Here is a 26,531-nt window from a genome sequence, read left to right as displayed (position 1 = left end):
TCTGGTATTTTTGCAAAATGTTTTGATGAGTTCAAGATGAAAAGCTTCAACAACACGTGTCTCTTTCAGCTATATTCAAGTTCTGTGCTACCAAATGACTATTTGCATAGACTTATTTTGTTCCTTCACATCTGTCTGAAGTAAATGGTGAAATACTATAAACTGTATGTATGTGCATAGATGAAATCATTGAAACATACTATTGTCAGATATGTAGAAATTGTGATGAAAGAACAGATATGAATTTCTCAAATTTAAATGTTTTATTTATCATTCACACCACACAAGTACCAGGCAGTGACCATCTCCGAGAGAGGATCTAACCATCTGCCCTTGACATTCAATGGTATTACCATTGCTGAATCCCCCACTATCAACATCCTGGAGGTTACCATTGACCAGAAACTGAACTGCACCGGCCTTATAAATACTGTAGCAACAAGAACAGGTCAGAGGCTGGGAATTCTGTGTTGAGTAACTTACCTCCTGATATCCAAAGGCTGCCCACTATCTACAAGGCACAAGTCAGGAGTGTGATGGAATACTCTCAATTTCCCTGGATGAGTGCAGCCCCAGCAACACTCAAGCTGAACACTATCAGGGCCAAAGCAGCCCCAATGATTGGCACCCCACCCTCCACCTTAAGCATTCACTCCCTCGAACACTGATGCACAGTGCTAACATGTGTATCATCTACAAGATGCACTGCAACAACTCACCAAGGCCCTTTTGACAGCAACTTCCTAACCCGCAACCTCTACCACCTCGAAGGATGGGAACACTAGCATCTGCAAGTTCCTCCCTGAGCCACACACTATCCTGACTTGGAAATATATCGCCATTCCTTCACTGTTCACAGAGTCAAGTCAAAATCCTGAAAACCCCTTTCTAACAGCACTGTGCGGGTATCTACACCACATGGACTACAGAGGTACAAGAAGATGGTTTACCACCACCTTCTTGAGGGCAATTAGGGATGTGCAATAAATGCTGGCCTAGCCAGTGATGCCCACATCCCTGAAAGAATAAGTTCAAAAAATATTCTTTAAATATCTACCATTGGCCACTTAATCACGTTGCATGTGTTTATAACTTAGCGGAATTCTCAATGTGATAACAACTTATACTGATTAATTGAGATTCTCTTGTTACAAAGCCATGTTTTATCAAAAAAAAACTTCATGAATTTACTGGCTGGAAATCATTAACAACATTTTAAAATTAACTAAAACGGCAAACTGTTAAGATGGCCGCTGAAGGTCTGGTGACTTTTGTAATTTCTATAGATTCTGAATTACTGCAGGTCTCCAAAAAGTTCTTAGTTAAACCTGGGTGGGGTGCCCTCCCTTGGACGTACATGCTGAGACAAAACCGTCCATGGAATTCATACCTTCTGTTGTCTATTGACTTCCAAAACTCCCATTCTCACTGTCTCCGAACTTGAAACTGAAGAAAGTGAGCTGTAGAGAAACTGGTTCACCATAAACAGATGTGAATAGCCACCATCCTTTCTCCATTATGTAGCAATGGTCCTAACTTCGAATCATTTATGAAGACAATGGAAGTATTGATCAGGTGGTCACCTGATCGAAACCGACCACAGATAACCAATCTTACTTACTCCAAGCACCAGGGAGAAACAAGCCAGTCTGGAAGTGAACAGCACAGAAGATCCCGGTGTGGATCTTTCTCTTTCTACCTATTTTTACAAGGTCAAACCCTGTCTGCTGTTTTTGACTTTTCATGTGCTGTAAGCAGAGATATTTGAAAAGAACTCAACCCAGCAGCTACTGCCTCCAGAAAAACAACTAATTTGTCCATCTTTAAATTGCCTCAACGCTGAAACCAGAAGGACAACTGAGAGCAGCCTGGATCCATCCACGTCGTCAACCTATGAGAACCGTATAACTTTAATCTTTATTAGACTTTAATAATATCACTTAATCTATTCTCCCACTTTGTAATCTATTTTCGTATGTGTGGCACCTGAATATGTGTGTGTGCGCGTTGGAGTGTCTTACTATCTTTCTTAGATCACGTTAAGCACAATAAAAACTAACCTCTTTCTCGTTTTTTAAAAAAACTCAATGAAACCTATGTGTCTTTTACAGTCTCAACATGTAAACAGTTAAACATTCACTGACTTAGCAAACATACCATTTTTTAAAAAAACTGTTATGGTCAAACAAGGAGTGGGGAAAGAGGGGAACCATTTCACTTTTGTTGCCTTTTCCCATTTACATGTTATTTTCATCAAGAAAACAAACCACTGTTGCCAGCCATCAACATTGTTTCCTTAACAAAAACAGAATTACCTGGAAAAACTCAGCAGATCTGGCAGCATCGGCAGAGAAGAAAAGAGTTGACGTTTCGAGTCCTCATGACCCAGATAACATTGTTTCCTTCCCTTGTTACTCAGGTGGAAAAGACTACATGCAACCTCTAAATTATCCAAAATTCTGTTGCTCACATCCTATCCTAGACTAAGTAACAGATATCCATATCCTCACTTCTCAGTGACCTAATGTGCCTCCCACCCTCCAATAATTTACTTTTAAAATCCTCATGCTAGTCTTCAAATCATTCCATAGCTGCAACACAGCCAACCTTTGGTAGTCTTACTTGCCTATGGCTTCCTTTGCAACCTTTTTTTGCTGCCCACCCTGACCTTTGTTGACTGAGCTTTATTCCCTTCTTACCTTTAAAACCCTTCACAAAATAAGTATCTTAAATCTTTCAGCTCGATGACCAGTCCTGTGGTGCACCTTAAGAGAGTGCAATATAAATGCAAGTTGCGGTCGTAGATTTATTTAGACTTGACTATTCCAAAGTACTTCTGGCTGACCTCCAACATTCTGCCCTCCATAAATTTGAGGTCATCCAGAGTTCTGCTGCCCATCTCCTAACTCACGTTAAGTTCCTTTCACCCATCAGTTCTGTGCTGGCTGACCTACATTGTCTCCTGCTTAAGCAATTCTCATCCTTGTTTTCAAATCCCTCCATGGCCCCATGCATCTCTGTAATCTCCTGCAGCCCCACAACCTCTCCAATCCTGGTCTCTTGAGCATTCCTGACTTTAATCACTACGCCATTGATGAGTGCCCAGACCTAAGCTCTGGAATTCCCTCCTAAACCTCTCTACCTCACTTTTATGCTGCGCCTTAGAACCTGCTACTTTGACCAAACTTTAGGCCATCTCTCCTCAAATCTCCGCTTGTGTCTCAGTGTCATATTTTGTTTTATAACATTTCTATGAAATGCCTTGGGGTGCTTCATCGCATTAAGGGCACTATGTGAATACAAGTTTGCTCCTCAAATTTTAAGATGTTAATGCTAAAAATGTGACACTTCCAACTTTAGGGAAGTGACATCCACAGTAGGATGAAGCAGCCACAGGCGAGGTGTAACACAACTAGCTGCAGAGTAAAGCCCCCTTTTGTGAGTTCCACCCCCTCACCCCCCCACTCCGAAATCACATACCAATTCATGCCAAATTAGAGCCAGATTTTTGCAGGATTTGAAACTCTTTTCACATTAGAATTTTGCAATCAGCGGAGACTTTCATCCTATGTGTCTGCACTGGATTTGAACTCAATTCCCAGGGCAGAAAGGTCAGTGTCAAATCTGCTGTGCCATCCAGTTCCCTACATAAGACTTTACTTATAAAGTCCAACTCTTTTTCAAAGCTCTTCAAGATCTTTTCTGGAGTAAAAAGTATAACAAGAGTGAGTTCATCCTATAAATGATTGCAATGGAACAAATGATAGATAATCGATTGTGATTTGTGGGTTATTAGCGGGTTTTGTAAGAGAGCAAGATAATTGAACCATGCATAACCTTGTATACAACGTTAAATTTCCAGAAAAGTATACAAATCATTGTCACAAAGCCAACCGTTAACTGCTTATTTTGTTTCTTACAGAATAAAAAGGTTCAAACATTTTGGTGTGAGGACCTCTGTACATTGTTGCTTTTCAGTATTGATATCATTTAGTTACAATGCTCTTACTCAATAACTAAAGTCCTAATATGCTTTTAAACAGTATGTGAAACAAATTTGCCTGCTGCTCCTCGATCAAGCCATCCTGCTGCCAGCATTGAAGCTTGGGATAGAAAGTGGTAACCATGAGCTACAGGCATTGGCAATGGAACAGATGAGAGCTATTGCTCAGGTATGAACAGTTCATTTCTAAATCTCTTAAATCTCATGGTAATGAACAAGCTATTTTATTAAAAACTTTAAAAAGGATAAATATTTCTAATACTGTTAAGAGTCAGATCATGCAACAGATTCCCCAATAATATGCATATTAAAAAAAATTAGATTTGCACATCTTTGATCTACAAATCTATCCAACCATTATTTTAAAAAGTAAGAATTGCCCTGGATTACCTTGACTTTTTTAACCTGAACAGGAAACCAGAGCAGTGTGATAAATTACATAGCCAAAAATTACAATCGAACAAGATGATTACTGGAAAAATAAATTGTCTTGGCATCTTAGATAATGAATGCACAATTGGATTTCGACAATAAAACCAACGTGTATTCTGTAAACTAAGATTGGTTCAGAGATTAAGCTAAACTGACTGATTAAATTGATCCTGCAATTTATTTTCCACAGTTAGAGTGGAATACAGTGCATGAGTTCAATTTTATTATTTTAGTTTCTCAATACTTTTCAGTATCAGATATGAATTTATTCAACCATGTAGTTTAAAAATATTGTCGTCCTGTAGTTAGCTCTGGTAGTCCAGTTGTTTTTACACTTGTTGCCAGTTAAAGGATTGGAAGTTTGTTTTTGTTTGCTGGTCACTTGAGCAGAGTTGGCTTAGTGGTCGCTAGCGCTTTATGATGAGACTGTATGCTGGGTCACTATATAGATTAGCACAGAAAGAAAAAATTACTACCAAGTTCAGCTCACTTGAATTGAGCCTCCCCTTGGCATGGTGCTGATAGAAAAAATACTACAGATTATGCCACCTTGGATGGGAAAATAGGTCATATGTTTGTGAATACCCTGCAAGCAAAGGGAAAAATGTGCACCTATGGAGGAAATTTAGAACAGAATCAAGGTTACACACAATACCATGTGTTTCCGTTTCCCTGTAACTGTTGAATTCTACTTAAATTCATCTGGTAATGTGAAGTTTGAAAAACTGTGCTTGAATTTATCATTTGAGTGATTATAGATTAGAGTGGAAGCACAGTGAAGTATTTAAAAGGAAATACAATTTCAAATATTGCAAATGTGAAATAAAGGCAATATCGGCATTGTACACCAGTTCATCAACATTTCAAAAGAGAAAACTTAGGATGTTTTCAGTAGAACATAATCTTCACATTTTATAAAGATTATCTACACAAAGTGGTAAACAACTTATATATGAAATTCAGTAGTAGGCTGTGCAATTGAAGTAACTCTAAAGCGAATGTTACTCCTATCAATAAACCCATTATAGTCCTTGCAGTATCAGCTAGACCTGTAGCTGCTGTGATAGCTTCAATTTTAAAGTGCATTGCAACTTGCTTTCACATTCAATGTCATATACAGAAAGTGCTGTGGAATGGTGAGAGTATATGTTTAAAATAAAAGTTAAATATTTGTTTAATATTTTTCAAGTCCTTTTTTTGAAGGCCTCCCATGTCATTGTTTTTATTACCCACTGACTCACCAGCTTCCCTGTCTCTGGCCACCCAAAATATGTAGCCATGTCTTTCCTGTTCTCTAACCCTGTTTGACTGCACTTAGACTTGACTTTCCTTGTGCAAAACCATGGAAGATCAACTAACATATAAAATTAACTGTCATTTTGTTCTCTCATGCTTGGGAAACACTGTTATACTTCATAGCATCTCACATGAAAAACATATGTCAGACTTATCTGTTTGGCTCAAATAATTACCATCTGTTAAAGTCATATTACTGATTCTGTTGATTGTTGGCATATAAGAAAGGCATTCTATTGTAAACCAGTAAACAGATAGGAAAAGCTACCAATTATGAATCCCCAACCAATAATAAGCTAACCAATTAAAGATTTTTTTGCTCTAAAGTTACTAATAAGGCAACTGCATCAAAGTTAGGCAATCAAATATTTTTTAAAAATGATTTCTTTCAATATCATGTTGTTCAGTTTGCCTGATGTATGGAAACTGAGTGCACAAATAAAGGAATGAGAATGAGAGACATACAGAAGAAAGGGGTGGCACATCAAAGGAGAAACCCATGCAAACAGTGTAAGAATGTCAGACAAAATTGACATGTCTGGGAGCATGAGGGGAGAGCAGTACAGATAAAAGATACAGATAGGAAATAACAGAGAAAGTTGCAAAAAGAGAGAATGAATTTGAATAATGCCTCAGAAGATCAGCTACGTTTTATAAGAATACATTGTGTGTCACATGGTAAAGAATCCCATTGCTTTGAAACACCAGGAGGGTCACTATTCATTTCTCTAAAAATGAAATGTATTTTCAGCATTTCCTTCCTGCTTTTGTTTTCAGGGGAGTTATGTCCGTCATTGTAGAGCTGTCATATGAAGTCAAGTACATATTCATGATATTTGTATGCTTCTTACCATTATATATTGTAAGTAATGGAAAAGTGACAAAGCATGCAAGTATTCCTGAATTGTAGAAATTAAACCTTGTGCTTAGTTCAGAAAGTTATTTTGACATAGATAAGCTGCAAATATACCTGCTGCTAAGTTTTCTTTTGGTTTCCAATTTGAATGTTTGCATTGTATGGAAAGGTTAATTTAGTCATTCCATAATAATAGATTACATACCAATAGATGTATTAATTTATCATAGTCCTGTTAGTAACATGTTGACCATGAATAAGTAATCCTTCTCAAGCCAAAGTTCACATTTTCAGAGAATTTTGTGTGACTTTTATAGACTCATAGATGTCTACAGCCCAGAAGACGGCCATTCGGCCCATCATGTCCGTGCCAGTTAACAAAGCTCTGACTTCACTAGCCCCATTTTCTAGCACTTGCCCCATAGCCCTGGAGGCTAGGGGCAATGCAATGCTGCACCTCTGCCTGGTGATCTTGATATAAGTTGGGGTGTCATTAGCATGTGCAGCACTTTTCCATCAAGAAAGCCTGATTTCTGCATTCTTCATGCCATTTTGTGCATTTATTTCCTTTTCCCCACCGTGCAAGTTCTCTTTTTTAGGACTTTCTTTAGACAACTTTCCATCCTTTTTGCTACCGCAATGTCCACGCTGTACATTCATCAAAAGTGCAGTCCTAGCAAATTGAGGTGAAGCCCTTTTTTCAGTGACTCAGGGAACCTGAACAAAAATATGAAATTACATATAAAAGATTTAGAACAGCAAAAAAGGAGGAACTTTAACAAAGAGGTTTGTGAGGCTCTAGAATATGCTGCCGGAGTTGGTGATTGAAGCAGAAACTTGGTCAATATTTAAGGATAGTTCAGATAGATGATTTAAGGAAAGGGAATAGAGTGATATGGAACAGAACGAGCACATGTGTTTAAAATTACAGTTCATATGGAGGATCAAACCCAACAACAATTAAGTTCTAACAACTCATTTCTATATTGTAATTTGTATGTAATTGCACCTTAACAGAAGCCCTAGCATGCAAAAACATGATTATTATGGAGCCAGTTCAATAGCATTAATTAAACCTATTTACTCCCCAAAGCAACCTTAGGAGCATGAACAAAAATTAATAATTGTTATGTTGTTATTAATATGTAAAATAATTACACTTTAATCTGAAATTACCGTGTGAAATAGCTCCATTACATCGATCCACTTAACTCCTAGGAAATTCTGGCTCTTGTTCCACTGATGCTGGTAGCCTTAGATAAATTACAAGTCTAATAGAAGATCAGGCTTGCTACAAATTAGGAAAATAGGAGCATCCTCCTACTACAGAGTAGTATTTATTATTCTGTATTCGCATTGGTAATTGAGATGTGCATAGCGAGAGTAACGTAGCTTCAGGCACTTATGTTTCATAATTTGTTCTTCTGGGTGGCTTTTTGTAGATGGAATTTTCCCAAGTACTCCTTGGATTGCCGGAGTTTGCCAGTCTTACACAGAATACCATCTGTTTCAATCTTCCTGACTCTTTGAATAAATCTGGTCAAAGTCAAAGAGTGGAGAATTCAAAAACTTTGCATGAAGTGTGCATTTGATAGACTACATTAGAGCTAAAGTACATTGAGCACAGAAGTAAAAATCTCCCAAGGTATTTTGCACAAAATAACTGCTTAAGCCTGGTAAATATTAGCAGGAGTAAAATTTGAAAACATTGTTACATTGGCTTTTCAGATCTGAAATTGTTAAAACCTCCCTTCCATGCTGCAATTATTTGAAGTTTCATAAACCTTTGGGGACGGGAATGCTCTCCTCTCTCATTTTTGGATAATATATAATTCAAAGCTAATCTGAGGGATGATCCTTTTCTTTTACTCAAGGCGAGACTGATTACAATTTTACTGATCAAAGAAGATTAGAGGCAGGGAACATGGAACCAATTTATGGCAGAGGAACAGCTTGGGGGGAAGAAGGACAATGACTGAGGGAAGTGAATAGAGGGAAATAAATGAACCAAAGGTCACAACGGTCAGCTTGGGAGGATGAAACAGGGATACTGAAGAAAAATTAACTCAACTGGTGGGTAGGAGCCCCTCAAACCGGACTTTATGAAATATAAAAACTCCAAAAACCCATGGACACACATGCTGCAAATACACAGGCCAAATCTTAACACGAAAAACACACAGAGGCAGGCTATACTGTCGGGGTTGGGGGGGGGGGTAATTTTCAAAATGTTCCAATATCGAAGCAAAACCGATACTATGAAAGGACATCAGGACATTATCACAACAATGACACAAGATAGCTGCCATCAGATAATTCAGAAGCTGGGAATCATTGTAACAAATGGCCTCAGGTAACAGCTATACACACAAACAGAACTCAGCAGGCCTGGTGGCATCTGTGGAGAGAGAAACAGAGTTAACGTTCTGAGCCCATATGACTCTTCTTCAGAACTAAAGAGTAGAAATGTGATGACATTTATACTGTTTAAGGGAGGTGGAGCAGGTGAAGCAGCATAGAAGGCCAGTGATAGGTGGGGGCAAAGGAGAGATTGACAAAGATATGAACAAAAAGACAAAGAGACTGTTAATGGTAGTTGTAAGGGCTAAAGAAGGTGCTAATAGTGGCATAAAGGTAAGAAAGCAGAATGTGTGAAAAGCAGAACAATGGTCAGCACTCTGTGAAAGAACAACATGGAACAGGTAACAGATGGCCCCTTTGGGGGTGGGATGGGGGGAGGGAGTGGTGGTTGGGGAAAAGGGATTTTAAAAAAGGGGATAAAAAGAGTATAAAACAATGAATAAAAATAAAAAGGTAAAAAATAAAAATAAACTTTAAACAAGGGATTAAAAAGGGGAAGAAGATGGAGAAGAGAGTTCATGGTCTGAAATTTTGAACACAATGTTAAATCTGGAAGGCTGTAAACTACCTAACTGGAAGATGAGGTGCTGTTCCGCCAGTTTGCATTGGGCTTCACTGGAACATTGCAGCAGGCCAAGGACAGACGTGTGAGCATGAGAGCAGGGTGGGTCATGCTCGCAGACAGACTGAAGGTGTTCTGTGAAGCGGTCACCCAGTCTGTGTTTGATCTCCCCAATGTAGAGGAGACTGCATTGGGAACAGCAAATGCAGTAGAGCAAATTGAAGGAGGTGCAAGCGAAGCGCTGCTTCACCTGAAAGGAGTGTTTGTTGCCTTGGATAATGAGGAGGTAAAGGGGCTGGCGTTGCACCTTCTGCAATTGCATGAGAAGGTACTATGGGAGGGGATTGAGGTGTTAGGGGTGATGGAGGAGTGGACCAGGGTGTCCCAGAGGGAACGGTCCCTACGGAATGCTGATGATGGTGGTGGTGGTGGTGGTGGTGGTGGTGGTGGTGGTGGTGGTTGGGGGGGGGGGGGGGGTGATGGGAAGATGTGTTTGGTGGAGTTGGCAGAAATGGCGGAGGATGATCCTTTGAATGCGGAGGCTTTGTTGGGTGAAAAGTGAGGACAAGTGGGATCCTATCATGGCTCTGGGAAGGAGGGGAAGATGTGAGTGCAGAGGCACGGAAGATGGGTCAGACACGGACGAGCAACATCATACAAGCATAGAAACAACATCAACAACAGCCAAGAAGGAGAGGATCTTGTTACATGCACATCAGTCTGGGAGCCAGAGATACTTGAGTTCATTGTTCGATTGTGTTGTGTAGTGTCATTTACACTAGTTTAGAGCTCTTGTGTCAGGGTGTTAGGAGTATTTTAATAAACGAGTTTGTGGTTGAGTCACACCGCGGGTCTGTGTAATTTTGTCCTTTATAAAATCCTAAAGTCAAGAACCATCAGTAAGGGGAAACAGGAGCGTGAACCCCTTGCACTGGTGAAGGACATTGAAACTCGGTTGTAATTAATGCATTCTCAAAATTCTTGTTGCGCTGTTCCCTGAAGGGAAGAGGGAAAAGAGAAGGAAGATGGAAGGAATAGAGTGAAAAGAGAGGGTGAGATTTTGGGTGGGATGGGGGTGGGGGTGGGGGGTGGTAGGGGATTGGTGGTGGATCAGAAACAGAATGGGAAAAGGAGAGGAGAGAGTGAGGAATGGAAGAGAGGAGCACTGTAGGTGGTGCTGTTCAGCGTACTGCACCTCTGACTGGGAAAGCTTCTTAGTGCTCAGAGAAGAGAAGTACCAATGAACAGAAAGATCAACTGGGAGAGCAAGAATCATGGATGAGCAATTCAGGTAATCAACATCTAGTTGAATAAGTTAACTTCCTTTCTGGGGAGCCAGGACAGTATCTTGCTCAGCGGATGGGTTGAGGGTGTGGGGGCTTATCAGACTTGAAATTTTCTCAACAGGTGTGTGTGAGGGGGTGGGAGGGCATGGCTAAAAATTTGCTCAGTGAAGAGCTTGATGAAAACCTGCCCCAGTGGAGTTTGGGGAGTGGCGTGGAGGGCAATGGGCTGGGGGGTGTAGTCTTAGTGAAAATGGTGTCAGGAGAGTGTGATCAGGGTCATGAGCTTGCTCAGGGTGTGGGAGATCGGGGGAAAGGAAAAGATTTGTGGCTCAAGATTTCAATGATTGGGTCGAGGGAGTGGCATGTGCACAGGGGAAGGAGGGATGGTGCAGAAGCAGGCCTGAAAATTCCTCAGTGTGGTGGGTGGAAAATAGGAGATGGTGTAAGATTTGTTCATTTGGGGTAGATCAGAGCCACAACTTGCTCACCAGAGGGATAGGAGTTGGTGTGGAATGAAAACTTCATTATTCAATGGCAGGAGGGGTTGGTGCTGAAAATCTGCTGAATGGAGTGTGAGTGAGGAGTAGTTGAATTGAAGATTCCATTAGCAAATGGATTTGATGATAGTTGGGGATGGGAGGGAATGGGTTGCGATGCACCAAAGACTTCATCAGTTCCAAGAGTTTACAATCTATTTGGAGGTTGCTTAAAACTTCCATTATAAGGGATATTTGCCAAAAACCTACTCAGTGGAGGAGATTTGGGGTTTAAGATGCTTGCTTAGGCTTTGTGTGGGGGTAGAACCTTTATAGAAAGACTGCTTGACAGGTTAGCATAAGTGATTTTGTTGCACTTGTACCATTTGCACCAACATTCCATTCATGTGGCTTAATAATTTTCGAACTTTCTAAAGTTCTCAACATTTCTGTGTTTGTTGTAGCTACTTGGCTTGTGATTTGCCAATATTTTTAACTCCAACCAAATTGTTAGTATTTATACTTAATGCTTTTCTTTTTAAAAAAAATGTGATTGCTTTTAAATTTAGCTACTAATGGCCTCTATTTATGCTTTCTGTGATGTCAGAAGCAGTTGGCCCTTTGAGGAATGATTACCTTGAATTTTGTAAGGGTGGCATTTAGGCTGTCACATAACATTAGGTGGTAGTTCTTTGCTTTCAATTTATGTTGACTGTATCACCTGATACTGTAATACCTTTGGAACGCTGAGACCAATCACATATATACTTTAAATATTTTAGATTTAACGTGTCCCCTCAGTCAACAGTGCCTCTTGTAATAATGCAAACTCATGTTTCAGATAAAATATAGAGAAATTAGCATCTAGAGTTTACAGTAAGAGTGAAGCTTCACTGTGTGATAGAAAATAATTTAAGGAAGGGAGGAAATTGATGACACCAAACCCTGCTATCTGTTTAAAATCTGAATTGGCTTGTTGATTGAATTGTATGTGCTGATCCTTGCTTTTACAGACCCTTCTGATAACACATTGAACAGCAGACACTTCAAGGACTATTAAATGGATCTGTGTTGGTTGCTTCCTAAACATGAATACACAATCAACTTTCAACTGCCTCCCAATAACATACTTTGTAAAACCTTCCAATTCTAAGCTTAACTCCAATTCCCCCATTTGGCTCCATTTCACCTGGCAACAAAGGCTCTACAGCTAGAGAGCTCTCGGGTGAATATTTTAAAATGTATTTATCTGATACCTTTTATGTTCTCAGCTCATCCTAAAAGCCCTTCACAGCCAATGAATTGCTTTTGAAGTGTGATCGCTGTTTTTATGCTGATAGCATAGATCACAGCGTAGAAGTCGAAGCTTCCAAAAATCCTTCCAAAATTGGGGTTGTCTTTACACTGTGTATAAAATGTGAATCGCCACTGTGGGTGTCGCCATTTTGAAATGTTAAAAGAAAACACAAGTTATTCATATTAAATTAATATGGCACAGTTTATTGAATCAATTAATTTTACAAAGATACCTTTAACCACGATCATGGCATTTTAAAACCCAGCAAATTCATTGTCTTCAGCATCTGACGCAAAAAGTTCTTCAAATTCATTCTGAGTCACTTTGGCTATGGTAATTTCTGAGCGATCTAGGTCTTCTGCTGCAAAATTAGACATTTTGGAAGATTACAATCAATGTATCCACTATCTCTGAGGCCATTTCTTTTAAGACCCTTGGATGCAGGCCATCAGGTCCAGGGCACTTGTCAGCCTTTAGATTTCGTAGTACTTTTTCTCTAGGAAAGGATGTCATGAATATATCATTGCAATTTGCTCACATGCTGCACTTCTAGAATGTCTGGACTCTCACCATTGCTAATTAATAAATTGTCATTTTTTATTCAGGTAGTATATAAGTTTTGGCCATGTTTTTGAAACTAAATTAAAAGCAGCAAAATAGACTATAAATTGAAAGGAGATTTTTGAGATATTTGCTTCATATCTGACACTATTTCTATGGCACGTAAACTTGTTAACAATTAGTGGTCCATAGCTAAAACATGAAGAATGTCTAAGCAGTATGTATCATTCACATATTATTGACAGGCCGATTAGACAAGAAGCAGGTTGCTTATGTAGCACACATACTGAATTCCTTGATGACATGATTGAAGTCCTACTAAATAATAATAGTGTCTGACAGTAAGGAGCAGTTTTGTAAAGGTGCTAGTGAACGACATCCGCTTGACACCCAGACACACTAACTACATTGCATTTCCTTTTGGTCCTAGAAATGTACAACTCCTTTTTATTTACAGTCCTGTCAATTTGAGACAAATTGTAGATTTCTGTAAATTGTGCTGAAAACTTGAATAATTTTTCAGTCATAGTAATGTTGTTCTCATGAAACATTAGTCAGGGAACAGGAAGAAGCAACTGCAACAGAAATATCCTGATAGAAACATAACAAGTTTGCCAAGAAATTGCATGCTTGGGCAGGATCTATGGAAACGTCCGGTCAAAGTAATGTAATTAGCAAATATTGTATCATTTAATCTTTCATTAAGCGATTCAATTAAACACAACTTTTTTTTTAACTTCCTGATTTTAATTTCCTATAGAACACAGGTGGTCTTTTCGGCTGTAATAAAATTGCATTTATTTCTATCCTTGGCACTTTGCTTATAATATGATTTTCACGTGTGTTATATATCTATTTAATATTTTACATATATATGTAAAAAAAAAATCTGTCTTGAGATTTTCTGCAGCATATAATATTCGCTGTAAGACCACCAGCCCCTTTATGCTTTTTAAGTAGACATGTATTAGTCTTTCTCACTTTCTCAATGTATGATCATAGAATTTCCATTAGATCATTAGCTATTACCTGCTTCATCATCTGAGGTTGTCTATTACTTGTTGCCACAGAATACAGACTGTGCATTTTGATTTTAAGTTTTTGGACTTTCTTATCAATTTCAAATGACACCTTTGACACATTTGACTAGACCATTCTCCTCCAGTATCTCTCCTCTGTCATCCAGCTGGGTGTGACCAACCTCACCTTGTTCCATTCTCACCTGCACTGGTTTCTTTTTGTACTCTTGCATTGTTGCTTCTGGTGTCTCGCAAGGGTCTATCCTTGGTTCCCTTCTAAAAGCTGTACCTCGATATCAGGTCAGATTCCACATGTATATTGATGACACCCAGCTTAACCACCACCTATATTTGAACTCCTCCGCTGCCTCTGATTTGTCTGCTGCTTGTTTGACGTCCAGTCCTGGATAAGCATAAATTTCCTTCAGTTAAACATTAGGAAGACCAAAGCCATCACACTACAAACTCTTGATTCCCTAGCCACTCACTCTATCCCTCTCTTGAGGGATGAAGCATCGACCTGAAATATTAACTCTGTTTGTTTCCACAGATGCAGTCTGATCTGCTGTTTCCAACATTTTCTGTTTCTGTTTCAGAATTCCAGTATCTGCAGTTATTTCCTTTTGACTCTATCCCTCTCTCTGGTCATTCTCTCAGGCTGAGTCAGGCTGTTCACAGCCTTTCCATCCTACTTGACCACATATCCACTCCATTACCAAGGGCTGCCTAGTTCCTGTGCATTTTTTTTTATTCTTTCAAGGGATGTGAACATCGCTGGTTAGGCCAGCATTTGTTGCCATCCCTAATTGCCCTTGAGAAGGCGGTGATAAACCACCTTCTTGAACCACTGCAGTCCGTCATCAGAGTGGTGTTTGGAAGAGAGTTCCAGGTGTTCGACCCAGCGGCAGTGAAGTAACAGTAATATACAGGTAGTTCCAAATCAGGATGGTGTATGGCTTGGAAAGTAACTAGCAGGTAGTAGTGTTCGTATGTATATGCTGCTCTTGCCCTTCTGGTTGGTAGAGGTCACGGATTTGGAAGGTTTATATGTTTGTTTCTGCCCCTGTTTCAGTTCATCTACTCAAACTCTAATCCATGCCTTTTTTATCTCTAAACTTAACTATTCGAATGCTATCCTGGCTGGTCCCCCCAGCTTCCACACTCCATAAACTTGCAGTCATCCAAAACTGTGTTTCTGTGTATTACTGTGCTACTTTATTACCATTCACAGATACAACAAGGTTCAGTAGTTTCTATTAAGGTTGGGTGGAGTTTTGAGATGGGCAGCTTCAAATCCCTTCACTGTAACTGAGCTAAATGGAGATATTTCCACCTTTAATAACACCCGACTCCACCCCAAATTCAGTCTACATGCTGCTGAACACCTTGTCCATCATTTTCTTACCTCCACAACGGATTATTCCAATGCTCTCCTGGTGGTTCCTCTACCCTGCATAAACCTCAACTCATCCAAAACTACTCCACTATCCTGAATCACAGCACGTAGTGTTCACGCATTAGGCTTGTATTCATGGACTGACTTTGATTCTTGGTCCCCCAACTCCTCAATTTTAAAATTCTACTCTTTGTTTCCAAATGCTTCCATGGCCATGGCTTTCCCTCACTCACCCCTTTCCCCACTTCCATATCTGACGTCCTCTAGCCATAAGACCTTCCGAGATTTCTGTGATCCTCAAATTCTGACCCCTTGTTGCATAATCCAGTCAATAATAAGTGTGAATATACTGGAAGAAAATACCGTATCTTGTCATAAATAGTCCAGAAGGACTTCCATGGTTCTCACTTATCCTTTTTTAGATGTCAGCCTTGGCTTGGTGGTAACATTCTTACCTCTGAGTCAAAAAGTCACCTGTGCAAGCCATACTTCAGGACTTGAGTCCATAATCTAGGTGCAGTACTGAGGGAATGCTGCATTGTCAGAGGTTTTTCAGTTAAGACATTAAATTGAGCCCCTGTCTGCCCCCTCAGGTGGATATAAAAGATTACATGGCAGTATTGTACGTAGAACAGGCAAAGCTAACACAGTTTAAAACATCCTGAGGTCATAAAAGCTGCCATATAAATGCAAGTTTTTTTTTTCTCTGCTACTGCAGAATAGAATATTGGAGATAATTTTCACAAGTATTCCATAACAATGTAAAATTCCCCAAAGTAAGCAGTGATATATTGAGCGGAATTTCTTGCCTGCCACTTACCGATTGCAACAGTTGATGGATCTAAAAAAATAAGCCCGCCCCCACAATAATAACGTGCTGCCGCCAGACTAAACAAGCTGAGAGTGGCACTTCTGCTCCTCAGTGGGAGGAAGTTCCAGCCTCTAGAGCTGTCGGATAATATGATTGGCCGGCAGCTCTAACAGTCACAGCAGCTCCAGAAGTGAGTACTGGGCACTGCAGGGACTTCAAGCTGTCCCATGAAGAACTTTGATGGAACCCGGAGCCAAGTAAACCCTGGGGTTTTTGGGCAGGGAGGGAGCAGGCAGCCTGTGGGGCAGGGGGATCTTGGAAGGCCAGTTTTGGAGGCCAGGCAGGGAGGAACAAAGAGCATTCCCAAATGCTGTGCGCCCCCTTCCTTTCACCTTGCCAATTTTTTTTACCAAACGTGGGTACCCCATTCCCACCCACCCCTTTTATGGCATGGGTAGCATGAAATACAGGTCAAAAATAGAAAATGCTGGAAAAACTCATCAGGTCTAGCAGCATCTGTGGAGAGAGAAACAGAGTTAATGTTTCAAGTCCGTATGACCCCAAAATTTGTTTTTTTTTTAATTATTTCATGGGATGTGGGCATCACTGGCATTTATTACCCACTCCTAATCTCCCTTGAGTGACTTGGTAGGCCATTTCAGGGGGCAGTTAAGAGTCGACCACATTGCTGTGGGTTTAGAATCACATGTAAGGGCAGCAAATTTCTTTTCTTAAAGGACATTAGTGAATTTTAATGACAATCGATGATAGTTTCATGGTCACCGTCACTGAGACTAAGTTTAAATTCCACATTTTACTAATTGAATTTAAATCCCACAAGGTGTCGTGGTGGGATTTGAACCCATGTCCTCAGAGCATTAGCCTGAGTCTCTGGATTACTAGTCCAGTGATATTACCACTATACCATCATCTTGTTGTATTTATTATTTCAGAAGAATGTTAGATATATAAGTAATATGCTGAATTGAAACTTTTTTTTTACAATAGTGAATAACCAAAGCTTAGCCAATGTACCTGAACTGAGTTGTTAACGTTTGCTTTCATTGTTAACCTTACTCTAAAGTAACTCCAAGTTGAGTTAACTGGCCACAAAGTAAGGCTGTTGTCTGGGGTGCAAATGTGGCAGTTGACTTGCTGTCTCTTCACCCGCTCCTGTAGCTGACCCAAATCCCATGCAGTACCAATTCCCACACTTGTCTCAAATACTCGGCACAGATTGGTTGAGGAAACCTGAAAATAGAAAGCAGTGTGCACGTATGAGTGGATGATGCAGTGGTTAAGGTAAGGGAGTTGGGAGATGTGTAGTTGGGAGAGACAAGGTGTAAATCTGGCATGGGAGGGACAGAATGTACAAGGGAGTTAATCCTTATATTTTATCCTACGGCGCAGCCCAAAAATTATCCACAGCGTAAATTTTGTTCTAGCAAGTTCAAGGATATCTGATTCAAAGCAAATTTACCTTTTTAATACAAAATTATGTTTGACTATCCGTTTGAATTTGGGAGCTCTCAAAGTGAATATGGATATTTTATTACATGTTCCTGTTTAAATTGTGTAAGTATTTATCTAAAGTTGACTACTGAACAAAAAAATACTCTGAATATTCATCAGTATTCAAACCTGCTTTAATTCCCTGGTGTATTGTCAAGTTTATCGTTGATTCTAACTCTCAGCCTGTTACCTCAACAACTGATGATGAAAATATCAGGATCATTGATATAAGAAAGATATGGGGCAGGTTTTTCTGGTCAGCGAGGAAGGCCAGGGCGTGCATCCTGACGTCACCCCGTGTCGTTCAGATTCAGTTCGGCAAGCACACAGCCAGTTCGGCTGCACGCCCGCCGAACTGTCTACAGCCTATTAAGGCCGTTAAAAAACCAATTAGCGTGATTGATGGACTTGCCCGTCCAACCTTAAGGTTGGTGGGCAGGCAGGCCTCGGGAAAAGCATGAAACCTCATCCACAGGCAGGATCAGGTTTCGTGAGGGTCTTTAAATTTTTACGAAAGGTTTCAATAAAAGTTGTGGACATGTCTCAACTCATGTGACAGTGTCACATGAGGGTACATGGCAGGGAAATTTTCCAAACCTTTCTTTCAAGTTTCACATCGGAGACAATCTCCTTGAGGCAGCACTTTGCCTCAGGGAGATTTGTGCGCTCTTTCGCACTCACACACGAAAGAGGGAATCTGAGGGAATCTCCCCCCCCACCGCCCACATAGCGAGAGCATAGCGTTTCCTGGCGCACGTCATGCTAGGCGGGCCTTAATTGGCCCACCCACTTAAAATGGCTGCACGGCCCCGATTGGGGGCGCCATTCAACAGCACGCCCACCGGTGCCCGCTCCCGCTCTTCTCCCCCTGATGGGGGGAAAATGTTGGCCATGTTTAGTTAATCATTGATAGTTAAGCTGCTTATGCCTTCATCTAGGTTTTATTTTTATTTCTACTTACCCAGGATAAATTAAAAATTATCATGCAATATATAAATGATTTATAACCAAAAGTCAGGTTTGTTGTATTAAAAAAAAGTCTCAATTTAACCACTTGCATGGTTTGACTCAGTTTGGTAGCACTTTCACCTCTGGAGCAGAGGTCATGGGTTTCAGCTTTCTCTAGGATTTGAGCACAAGATTGAGGTTGCCGATCTAATGTCATTCTGTGTCGCAGGGGTTGTCCTTTGGATTACATGTCCCCCTGGCCTGTTCCTGTGTTTCAGGTGAGCATTAAAGATCCAATGGGACACATCCCATGACACTATTCAAAAAAAGGATCATGGAGTTTTCCCAGTTTCCTTTCCAACCTTTTCATCCTGAACCAATGTCGTTAAAATCATTAACTGGTCGTCCACCTTATTGCTGTTTGTGGCACCCTGCATAATAGTTGTCATGTTTCCTAATGTAGTAGAAGCCACTGCACTTTGAGGTGACTTCCTATATTTGAAGTGCTTTGGGATGTGGTAAATTGCTTTGGATGTAAGGTCTTTTTAGGATGACTTGGTACTGCTTCACGACTCGGTAAGTTGCAGCTTTCACTTCTCTCCATTTTTCCACAAAATATTCATGCCCTTACAAACAAGGCACCTGCCATCTATAATCTTATTGTGGATGAAACTTTTTTTAAAAGCTAGCTCATAGGTGGCAACTGCTTGTCCCTTACTGATGTCTCTACTAACTTCTTTGAACACCTTTTCTTCTTCCACCCCCTTAACCTCTCTTTAAACCCTCATTCTGTACTGGTCTCACATGCACCACCCCGAGTTTCTGTCTGAGCTATTCTCTTGCCTTTTCTATACTGACTCATCTCGATGAATTCAATTTCCAGGTCAACTCACCTTTCCCTCTCTTCCCTAATTTTATTGTTCTTCTATTCTCCCTTAATCAATTCTTATATACAAATTCTCTACTCACATTCACAATCATGCATTTGAGCTTGCCATCTTATGTGGGCCTTTTACACACATGGGCTGAATTTACTGGGCGTGAGCATATTAGTCACCCACCCTCACCCCTGCCTATAAAACAGCTGCCCTGTAGTGATCTAATGCTGAGGGTTGGCCTTAACAAGCTGAGGGTTGGACTTCCACCCTTAAGTAGGAGGAAGTTCTGCCCTTGAGCTGCTGGCCAATCTGATTAGCCAATAGCTGTTGCAGTCCCAGCAGTGCCAGAACTCAATAGTGGGTGCTGCTGGAACTGCAAACAGTCCCTTGGAAAAGGTGTCATGGACACCAGGGTCGGGTAAGTAGGGTCTTTTTGGGTGGGGAGGGACTGGGCACGCTTGGGTCAGGAGTACAATTTTGGATGCTATGTGACAACCACAAAGGGACGTTTCGATCTTAGGAAACGGTGCCAGCAAATGCATACAGGGCAACCCCGGAAGAGTGTACTCCCCTTCTTTCCTGCCCTTTCAACAACTTTGGTGAAAAATCAACCTTGCCACTCTCACCTGCCTTCTACTGCACTATGTATTAAGCCAGTGCAGGTGGATTCAGGTCCTTAAGAGGCCATTATAGGGACCAGGTCAGGAGTGGGCGGGAAGGCAGTGGGTACCCACCTGTCACTTACATGACTTCCCCCTCCACCCTCTCTGAAAACATGCCTGGCAGGGACGCCATAAAATCAACCCATAATCTTGCTCACAGCAAAGACCATCTCTGACTACTTCTTTATATTTCTCACAACTCCTAACCACCCCTACACCCTTCTGATTCCACTTCCTTCTCTGTTCACTCATGGAATAAACTTTCGCCCAGTCACTGTTCACAATCTTGGCAGCTGGACTTCATTCTCTCCATCGCAAAGATTACTTATTTCTCTTTCTGCCTCTGCCCCTGCTTCTGATACTTCTATCCATGCCTTAGGCTGGCCAGAAAAGTGTTCCAAACACCATCCATCCTTCTTACACTTCAGCTCATCCGAAACTCTGCAACCTATATACTATTCCCCACTCAATCACGCTCATTCATCACTTCTGTCCCTCCAAAATCTCCTGTTTAAAATTTCTCATTCTCACATTAAGTGGCTTGATGGCCTCACCTCTAACTATTTTTGTAATCTCTCCCAACCTTATAACTCTTTCCCATCCACCTGGAACTCGCCATTCTTTCAACTCTGGCTTCTCATGTAATTCCCTCCTAAAAACTTCTATCTTCTTCAGGGTTGTCATTAAAGCCCACCTCTTTGCCCAAGCTTTTGGTTGCAAGCACAACCCACTGCCACCCCTTCTCCACCTCACAACATCTGCTCCTTTGGCTCAGTGTCCATTTTGTCCAATTAGTGTTGTGAAGCTCCCTATGATGCTGCTCTATATTAAAGGTGTTATATAAGTGCAAATTGTAGAGTTAGTGAAACAGAAAGATTTGATAAGTGTTTGAGCATTTGTATTATGGTCATAATCCATAATATGCAGGTTATATAGTTAGCGTAATTCAAAGTCTTCGACAACTAATAAGATGTCAATTTTTCAATAGACTATAATGGATACTCATCATATTTTTCTTCGTCTAGATCGATGCTTCCACTTGTGATTCAGAGCTGCTTTCCTTGCTGCTGAACAATAAATTAGTGGCAGACTGTGTATCTACTGTTTTCTACCCTCACCTTATAAAACATCTTTTGGCCAATCGTGAGGAAGGGCAGTACAGTGTTGAAGAGATAGCAGAACAATTGAATCGAGCAGGCTGCACTGCAGAGGGAGGTTCTTTACTGATGTATCACAAGGCAACACATCCATCGCTATGTACATTTAGTGCTGCATTAAGTGTTACAAAGAGGTGGTTATGAAAGGATTGTGCCTCACTTGCAAAGTTGCAGGAAAAGAACAAAGCATGGACTTCCTGCCGTACTCATCTTCAATCGGATGCTGGGGTGAAGGTTAACATTAGTGTAATTGCTACCTGGAAACGTTCGTACTTCTGGCATTCAGTCCGTGATATTGGTGTGGTTGTATAAACAACTTTCCAACTGTGCATTACTGAAAATTAGACTTTAAAAATTCTTCAATTAATAAAAAAAATTAACAAGTTCTGATGTAAAAAAAGTTATGCCCCAGTAGTGTACTTCAGCTTACTCCTAGAATTGTCATTGTGAAATAGTGTATTAAGATTTTCAAATAAACTTGCAATTTTAAATTTGTGGAATTATTTTGTGTTTTCTCCATTCTACATCCTCTATACACCATCGGTCTGTCTCCCTAATCAAAAATGTTTGTGTACTAATCTATTCTCATTTCTTTTCAGAACAGGCCTTGCACCTGAACAGCAAGTTAAGTTTCTCCTCAGCATGTACAAGAAGTTTGTTGCTCTTAGTGTTGTTTACTTTTTCAATTCTTGGATTTAGCTGCAAAGATCAAGTTTCTGCTTCGCCAGTTCTTTTCAAGGAGCACTTATGATGGATAATTGACTTTCTTTGACTCCAGCTTTCTAACCCACTCGAGGATGCAAAATATTGCTATATTAACCCCTATGAAGAGTTTCAGATATTGCAAAGATTGTTATATCTGATTAACAGATGGTGACAAAAATTCAAAAAATGTCTACTTCAGAGTCTCACAACCAATAATTGCATTGCCTGCCTAGGTGTCTTTCAACTTCATCCTTCGCTGTTGCACCTTTTATCTATTTTTATCCTATTCAATATTGTTACTGTCTTCTGCTTTATCACTACATTGGTAGCATCCTCTTCCCTAGTGAAGACAGATGCAAATTATCCATTTGGTTCCTCAGCCATGCTATCTGCCTCCACAAGAAAATTTCTTTGACCCTAATTGACTCCAACCTTCCCTTGACTGCTTTTTTTAACCATTTTATTTTCATGTTCTCTCTTTTGACCCTCTTACACCCTTTTTATATCTCTGCTGTACTTTCTGCATTGGGTTTAGCTCTCTATTGATTATTAATTTGTTATAAGCTTCCTTAATCTCTATATCTTTAGTCAGCTTTCATTTCCCCTTCTGTGAACATGAATGCCTGAACCATGTCCTTTATGGAGGCCTCCCATTATTCAATTACTATTTTGCCTACCAATTTTTGACCCCAATTCTAATCCATCTGAGTCAGATGCCTTTTCAGCTCACTGAAGTTAGCCATCATCCAGTAAAGTATTTGGGTGCTTGATTGTGTCTTTTCCTTTTCTAAACCTGATGAAATGATCACAGTACTCCAAATGCTCTCCCACGGAAATATGCTCCACTTCGTTCCCCAGAGCTAGATACAATATTCCTTCCTTCCTGATTGTGCTGGGGGAAACACACTGATCAAAGAAGTTCTGTTGTGTGCATTTCAGGGATGCCACCCCTATTTTTCCTTTACTCTGGTACTATGCCAATTTATATTTGGATAATTTATGTTTCCCGTTATCACTACTCTGTAGCATTTGCATCTTTCTGTAATCTGCCTGCAAATTTACTCCTCTATTTCCTCAGCAGTAGCTCTCAGAAAAGGTTTACAGCATCTAAAAGCTGGTGCATAATAAAATATTGGACTTAGAATGGTGCTGTTACCCATTGGCCTCTATCAAGAAATGCAGCTATAAAAATCTCTCAGTTATGTTTATTTTCAGGCTCTGGTTTATTCACATTAACCAAGTCCCTGAGCATTCCTTGCCCAGAACTGCACAGGAGATAATAATTGATCCATGGATAACTTATTCTATGATTGGGTCTGGTGAACAAGGAGAAGCAGTTTAACTGTCAGCTGTGGCACCATTGGTAGCATTCTTGCCTCAGAATCTCAAGGTTCCGAGTTCAAGTCCCATCACAGCACTTGAGCACAAAAAGCAAGGCTGACACTGCAGTGCAGTACTGAGGGTGTGCTGCACTGTCGGAGGTGTCATCTTTTGGATGAGGTGTTAAACTGAGACCCCCCTTTGTATGCTCTGGTGGATGTAAAAGATCCCAAGGCACTATTTCGAAAAAGAGCAGGGGAGTTATCCATAGTGTCCGGGCCAATACTTATTCCTTAACATCACAAAAGTAGATTATCTGGTTGTAATCATCTTGCTGTTTGTCAAAGTTTGCTGTGTGCAAATTGGCTGCTATGTTTCCTGCATTACAACAGTGATTACACACAAAAATTACTTCATTGGCTGCAAAGCAATTTGAAACGTCTGGTGGTCGTGAAAAGCCTTTGGCGTGGCGGGTGGGGTTACATGGCCAATGGCGAGATGTCAGCCACCTTGATGCTCATGGGGCTGAATTTTCATGCTTGAGGTAGGAAGCGAGAGCTAGGAAAATTTCCAGCTCAACCCACCTGCCTCGGGAACAAGTGCCCACAGATCTTTATTGCCAGAGGGTGGGTGAGGGCTAGAGTCGGGCCAGCCAACCTGGGAAGAAGATTGGAGGCAGCCACAGGGGCTGCCACATGCCAAGGCAGGCTGTTTAAAAAGCCCTACTTGGATTTTGTCTCAGTTAAAATAAAAAGACAAAGGCCCTCCAACCCTCACACCTCCTTACCATCCCTACACACTCCATCCATGTCCCCATGCCAGGCTGTAACCCCTGTCATTGGGCTGTGCACTTCCCATGTTGGTGGTGAATGAGCGTGGTAAATGGCACTGGATTTAAACATCAAATCCCCCCATAATAAGGATAAAGCATACATAATGAGGATTGCCTGTTGCCTGTGCTCTGGAGAAAACATTGCTTGCTTGATAGCTCTGGCTCTCTCTGCTGTCAATTTCACGGTGTTTATTTTCACAAAGGCTTGTGCTTTCTGTTATCAATACTTTAAAGGGTCTGGATGGTTGATACTTTTATTGCCTTGTAGCGAAATGACTTTTTTTTTAAATACAGTGGAAAGTCATGAATGAATGACTTTTTAAAGCTATATTTTACACACCCTACTGATACTGTAGGATTCATTGATTCTACACAGCATATAATTGGTCAATGAGCATGGGAGTGTCATAGTTGGCATAGGGGCCATGGGGGTGGGTGGAGTGCCATAACCTGCATAATGGGCATGAGCACCTTTCAAACGCACCTTTTAAAAGATCATCTCATGCAGACTAAGGTTGACGACTCCCCTGAGGGGCCATGAACCGCGACTCTTTGAAAACCTGGCCCGACTCCATGAAAATTGTGGAAGAGTTAGACATGCCCATCTCCACAGTAATGCTGAATGTGGGCTTTTGACAGGAACCAGCCCGCATCCTTTAAAAACACCCCCGAAAATCTAGAGAGCCTGGGAATGGGATTGCTAATCCTGGAATCAGGACATGCTTGGCACTTTTAAAGGGCTCCTGAATCATTAGTGAAATTCAGCCCTTGATATTTAAATCCAGTGCCATTTAACAGGTTCACTCACTCACCAACATGGGAAGTACACAGCCCAATGCCAGGGGTTTTACTAGAACCACTCTAACCTTGAGATTGATTCAACATTCCAGTTAGTCAATCACAATTTGCTTTTGTCCAGAATCTTCCCCATGTGAAACAAGTTATTTTTTTTTCTCCTGTAATTTATCTCCTTACTTGGATCTGGTAAATGGAACCGAGGGGGTCCATCTACTGTAGATCTCGGAGTTCAGATCTCCATGTCTCAACAGAATTGTTACTCAAAACCATCAATAAATTTCATATTAAGCAAAACAAAACTAATAATATACTTATATTTAATTGCATAACTAATTTTTATACAAAAAAACTCCGTGTTACACGGGTCCGTGGAACTTTTGTCGCACAGGATGTGGGGCCTCAGCAGCAAACAGGCTGAGAACCCCTGGTCTATTGTGTCTCTCAGCAGTGTAATAGCTTCTCTGTCTATTGTTCATTAATTCTAACTAAATAGACTCTGTCTTCTTGCCCCCCCGTCCCTGCCCCTCTCCCCCAAAACTACATTATCCCACTCCTGTGTTATAATAGGTTCTTTAGTCAATACTGCCACCCACCCTTAATTTTCTTCCTTCCCTATCTTTCATGAATACCTTGTAGCCAGGAATGTTAAGTTGTGCTTCCCTTCATCTCCTACATTTCTTTCCAGGTTCCCCTGTGTCTCTGCTCTCCTTTTTAATGTGTTTTGCAATTGTGCCTGTCACAATGTGTCCTGTCATCTTTCTCCTCGCTGAATTTGTTCAGCCATTTCTTTGTCACACTTAAGTTGTTTTTTGATCCATTCAGGGTCACCAGGTTAGTCCAGAATTGTTAGCTCTGGAAAGTATTCTGCATACCTAGCACTATACTTTTACACATACATCTTCTGCTAAGGTTGCTGAACAGTCTTCCCTAATTTATTGCTCTGTGTGGATTCCTACAAGAGAGCTTCCCACCCTTCCATCCTCGATAATAAATATAATCGGGATGCACGCACAATAACCATCTGGGCATCTGTAACAAAAAGGAAGAAATTTGTGTTATCTTCTACAGATTTGATCAACAGTAAGTTGGATGGAGCATTTGACATCGAATTTTGGAGAGGCAATCTTTCCTGTGGAACAGCGCAGTGCTATTTTGCCTAGGGTGCTGATGTGCCGAGCTAAGAAGGGGTTATTGGGATGATATGATTGAAATTGAATTAAAAGAGGGCTATTTGAGCCTGTGTTGTAGCTATGTTGATTTTTGGTGATTTTTCTATTTTTGGATTGTTATTCAGTTTATCATAGAGCCCAGACAGACTCATAATTGGCCCAAAATTGAGATCTTAATTTGCTGCTAACTGTGT

The 26,531-nt window shown here is 40.7% G+C and overlaps 1 protein-coding gene across 2 annotated transcripts in view; it reads left to right on the top strand.

The window, feature by feature from the left end:
• Positions 1-22,004, top strand: part of nbas (NBAS subunit of NRZ tethering complex) — a 242,479-nt gene extending 220,475 nt beyond the window's left edge. For both annotated transcript variants that reach the window (XM_041187860.1, XM_041187859.1), the window contains exons 51-52: positions 4,044-4,172; positions 21,382-22,004. In XM_041187860.1, coding sequence (XP_041043794.1) covers positions 4,044-4,172; positions 21,382-21,657 — 405 coding nt within the window. In that variant the 3' untranslated portion in view covers positions 21,658-22,004. The remainder of the gene's footprint in view (positions 1-4,043; positions 4,173-21,381) is intronic.
• Positions 22,005-26,531: the final 4,527 nt, after the last annotated feature.

Source organism: Carcharodon carcharias, chromosome 5 (genome assembly GCF_017639515.1).
Source record: "Carcharodon carcharias isolate sCarCar2 chromosome 5, sCarCar2.pri, whole genome shotgun sequence".
Lineage (NCBI taxonomy): Eukaryota > Metazoa > Chordata > Chondrichthyes > Lamniformes > Lamnidae > Carcharodon > Carcharodon carcharias.
The sequence above is the reverse complement of the archived record's forward strand: the minus strand, read 5'-3'. Positions and strand labels throughout refer to the sequence as shown.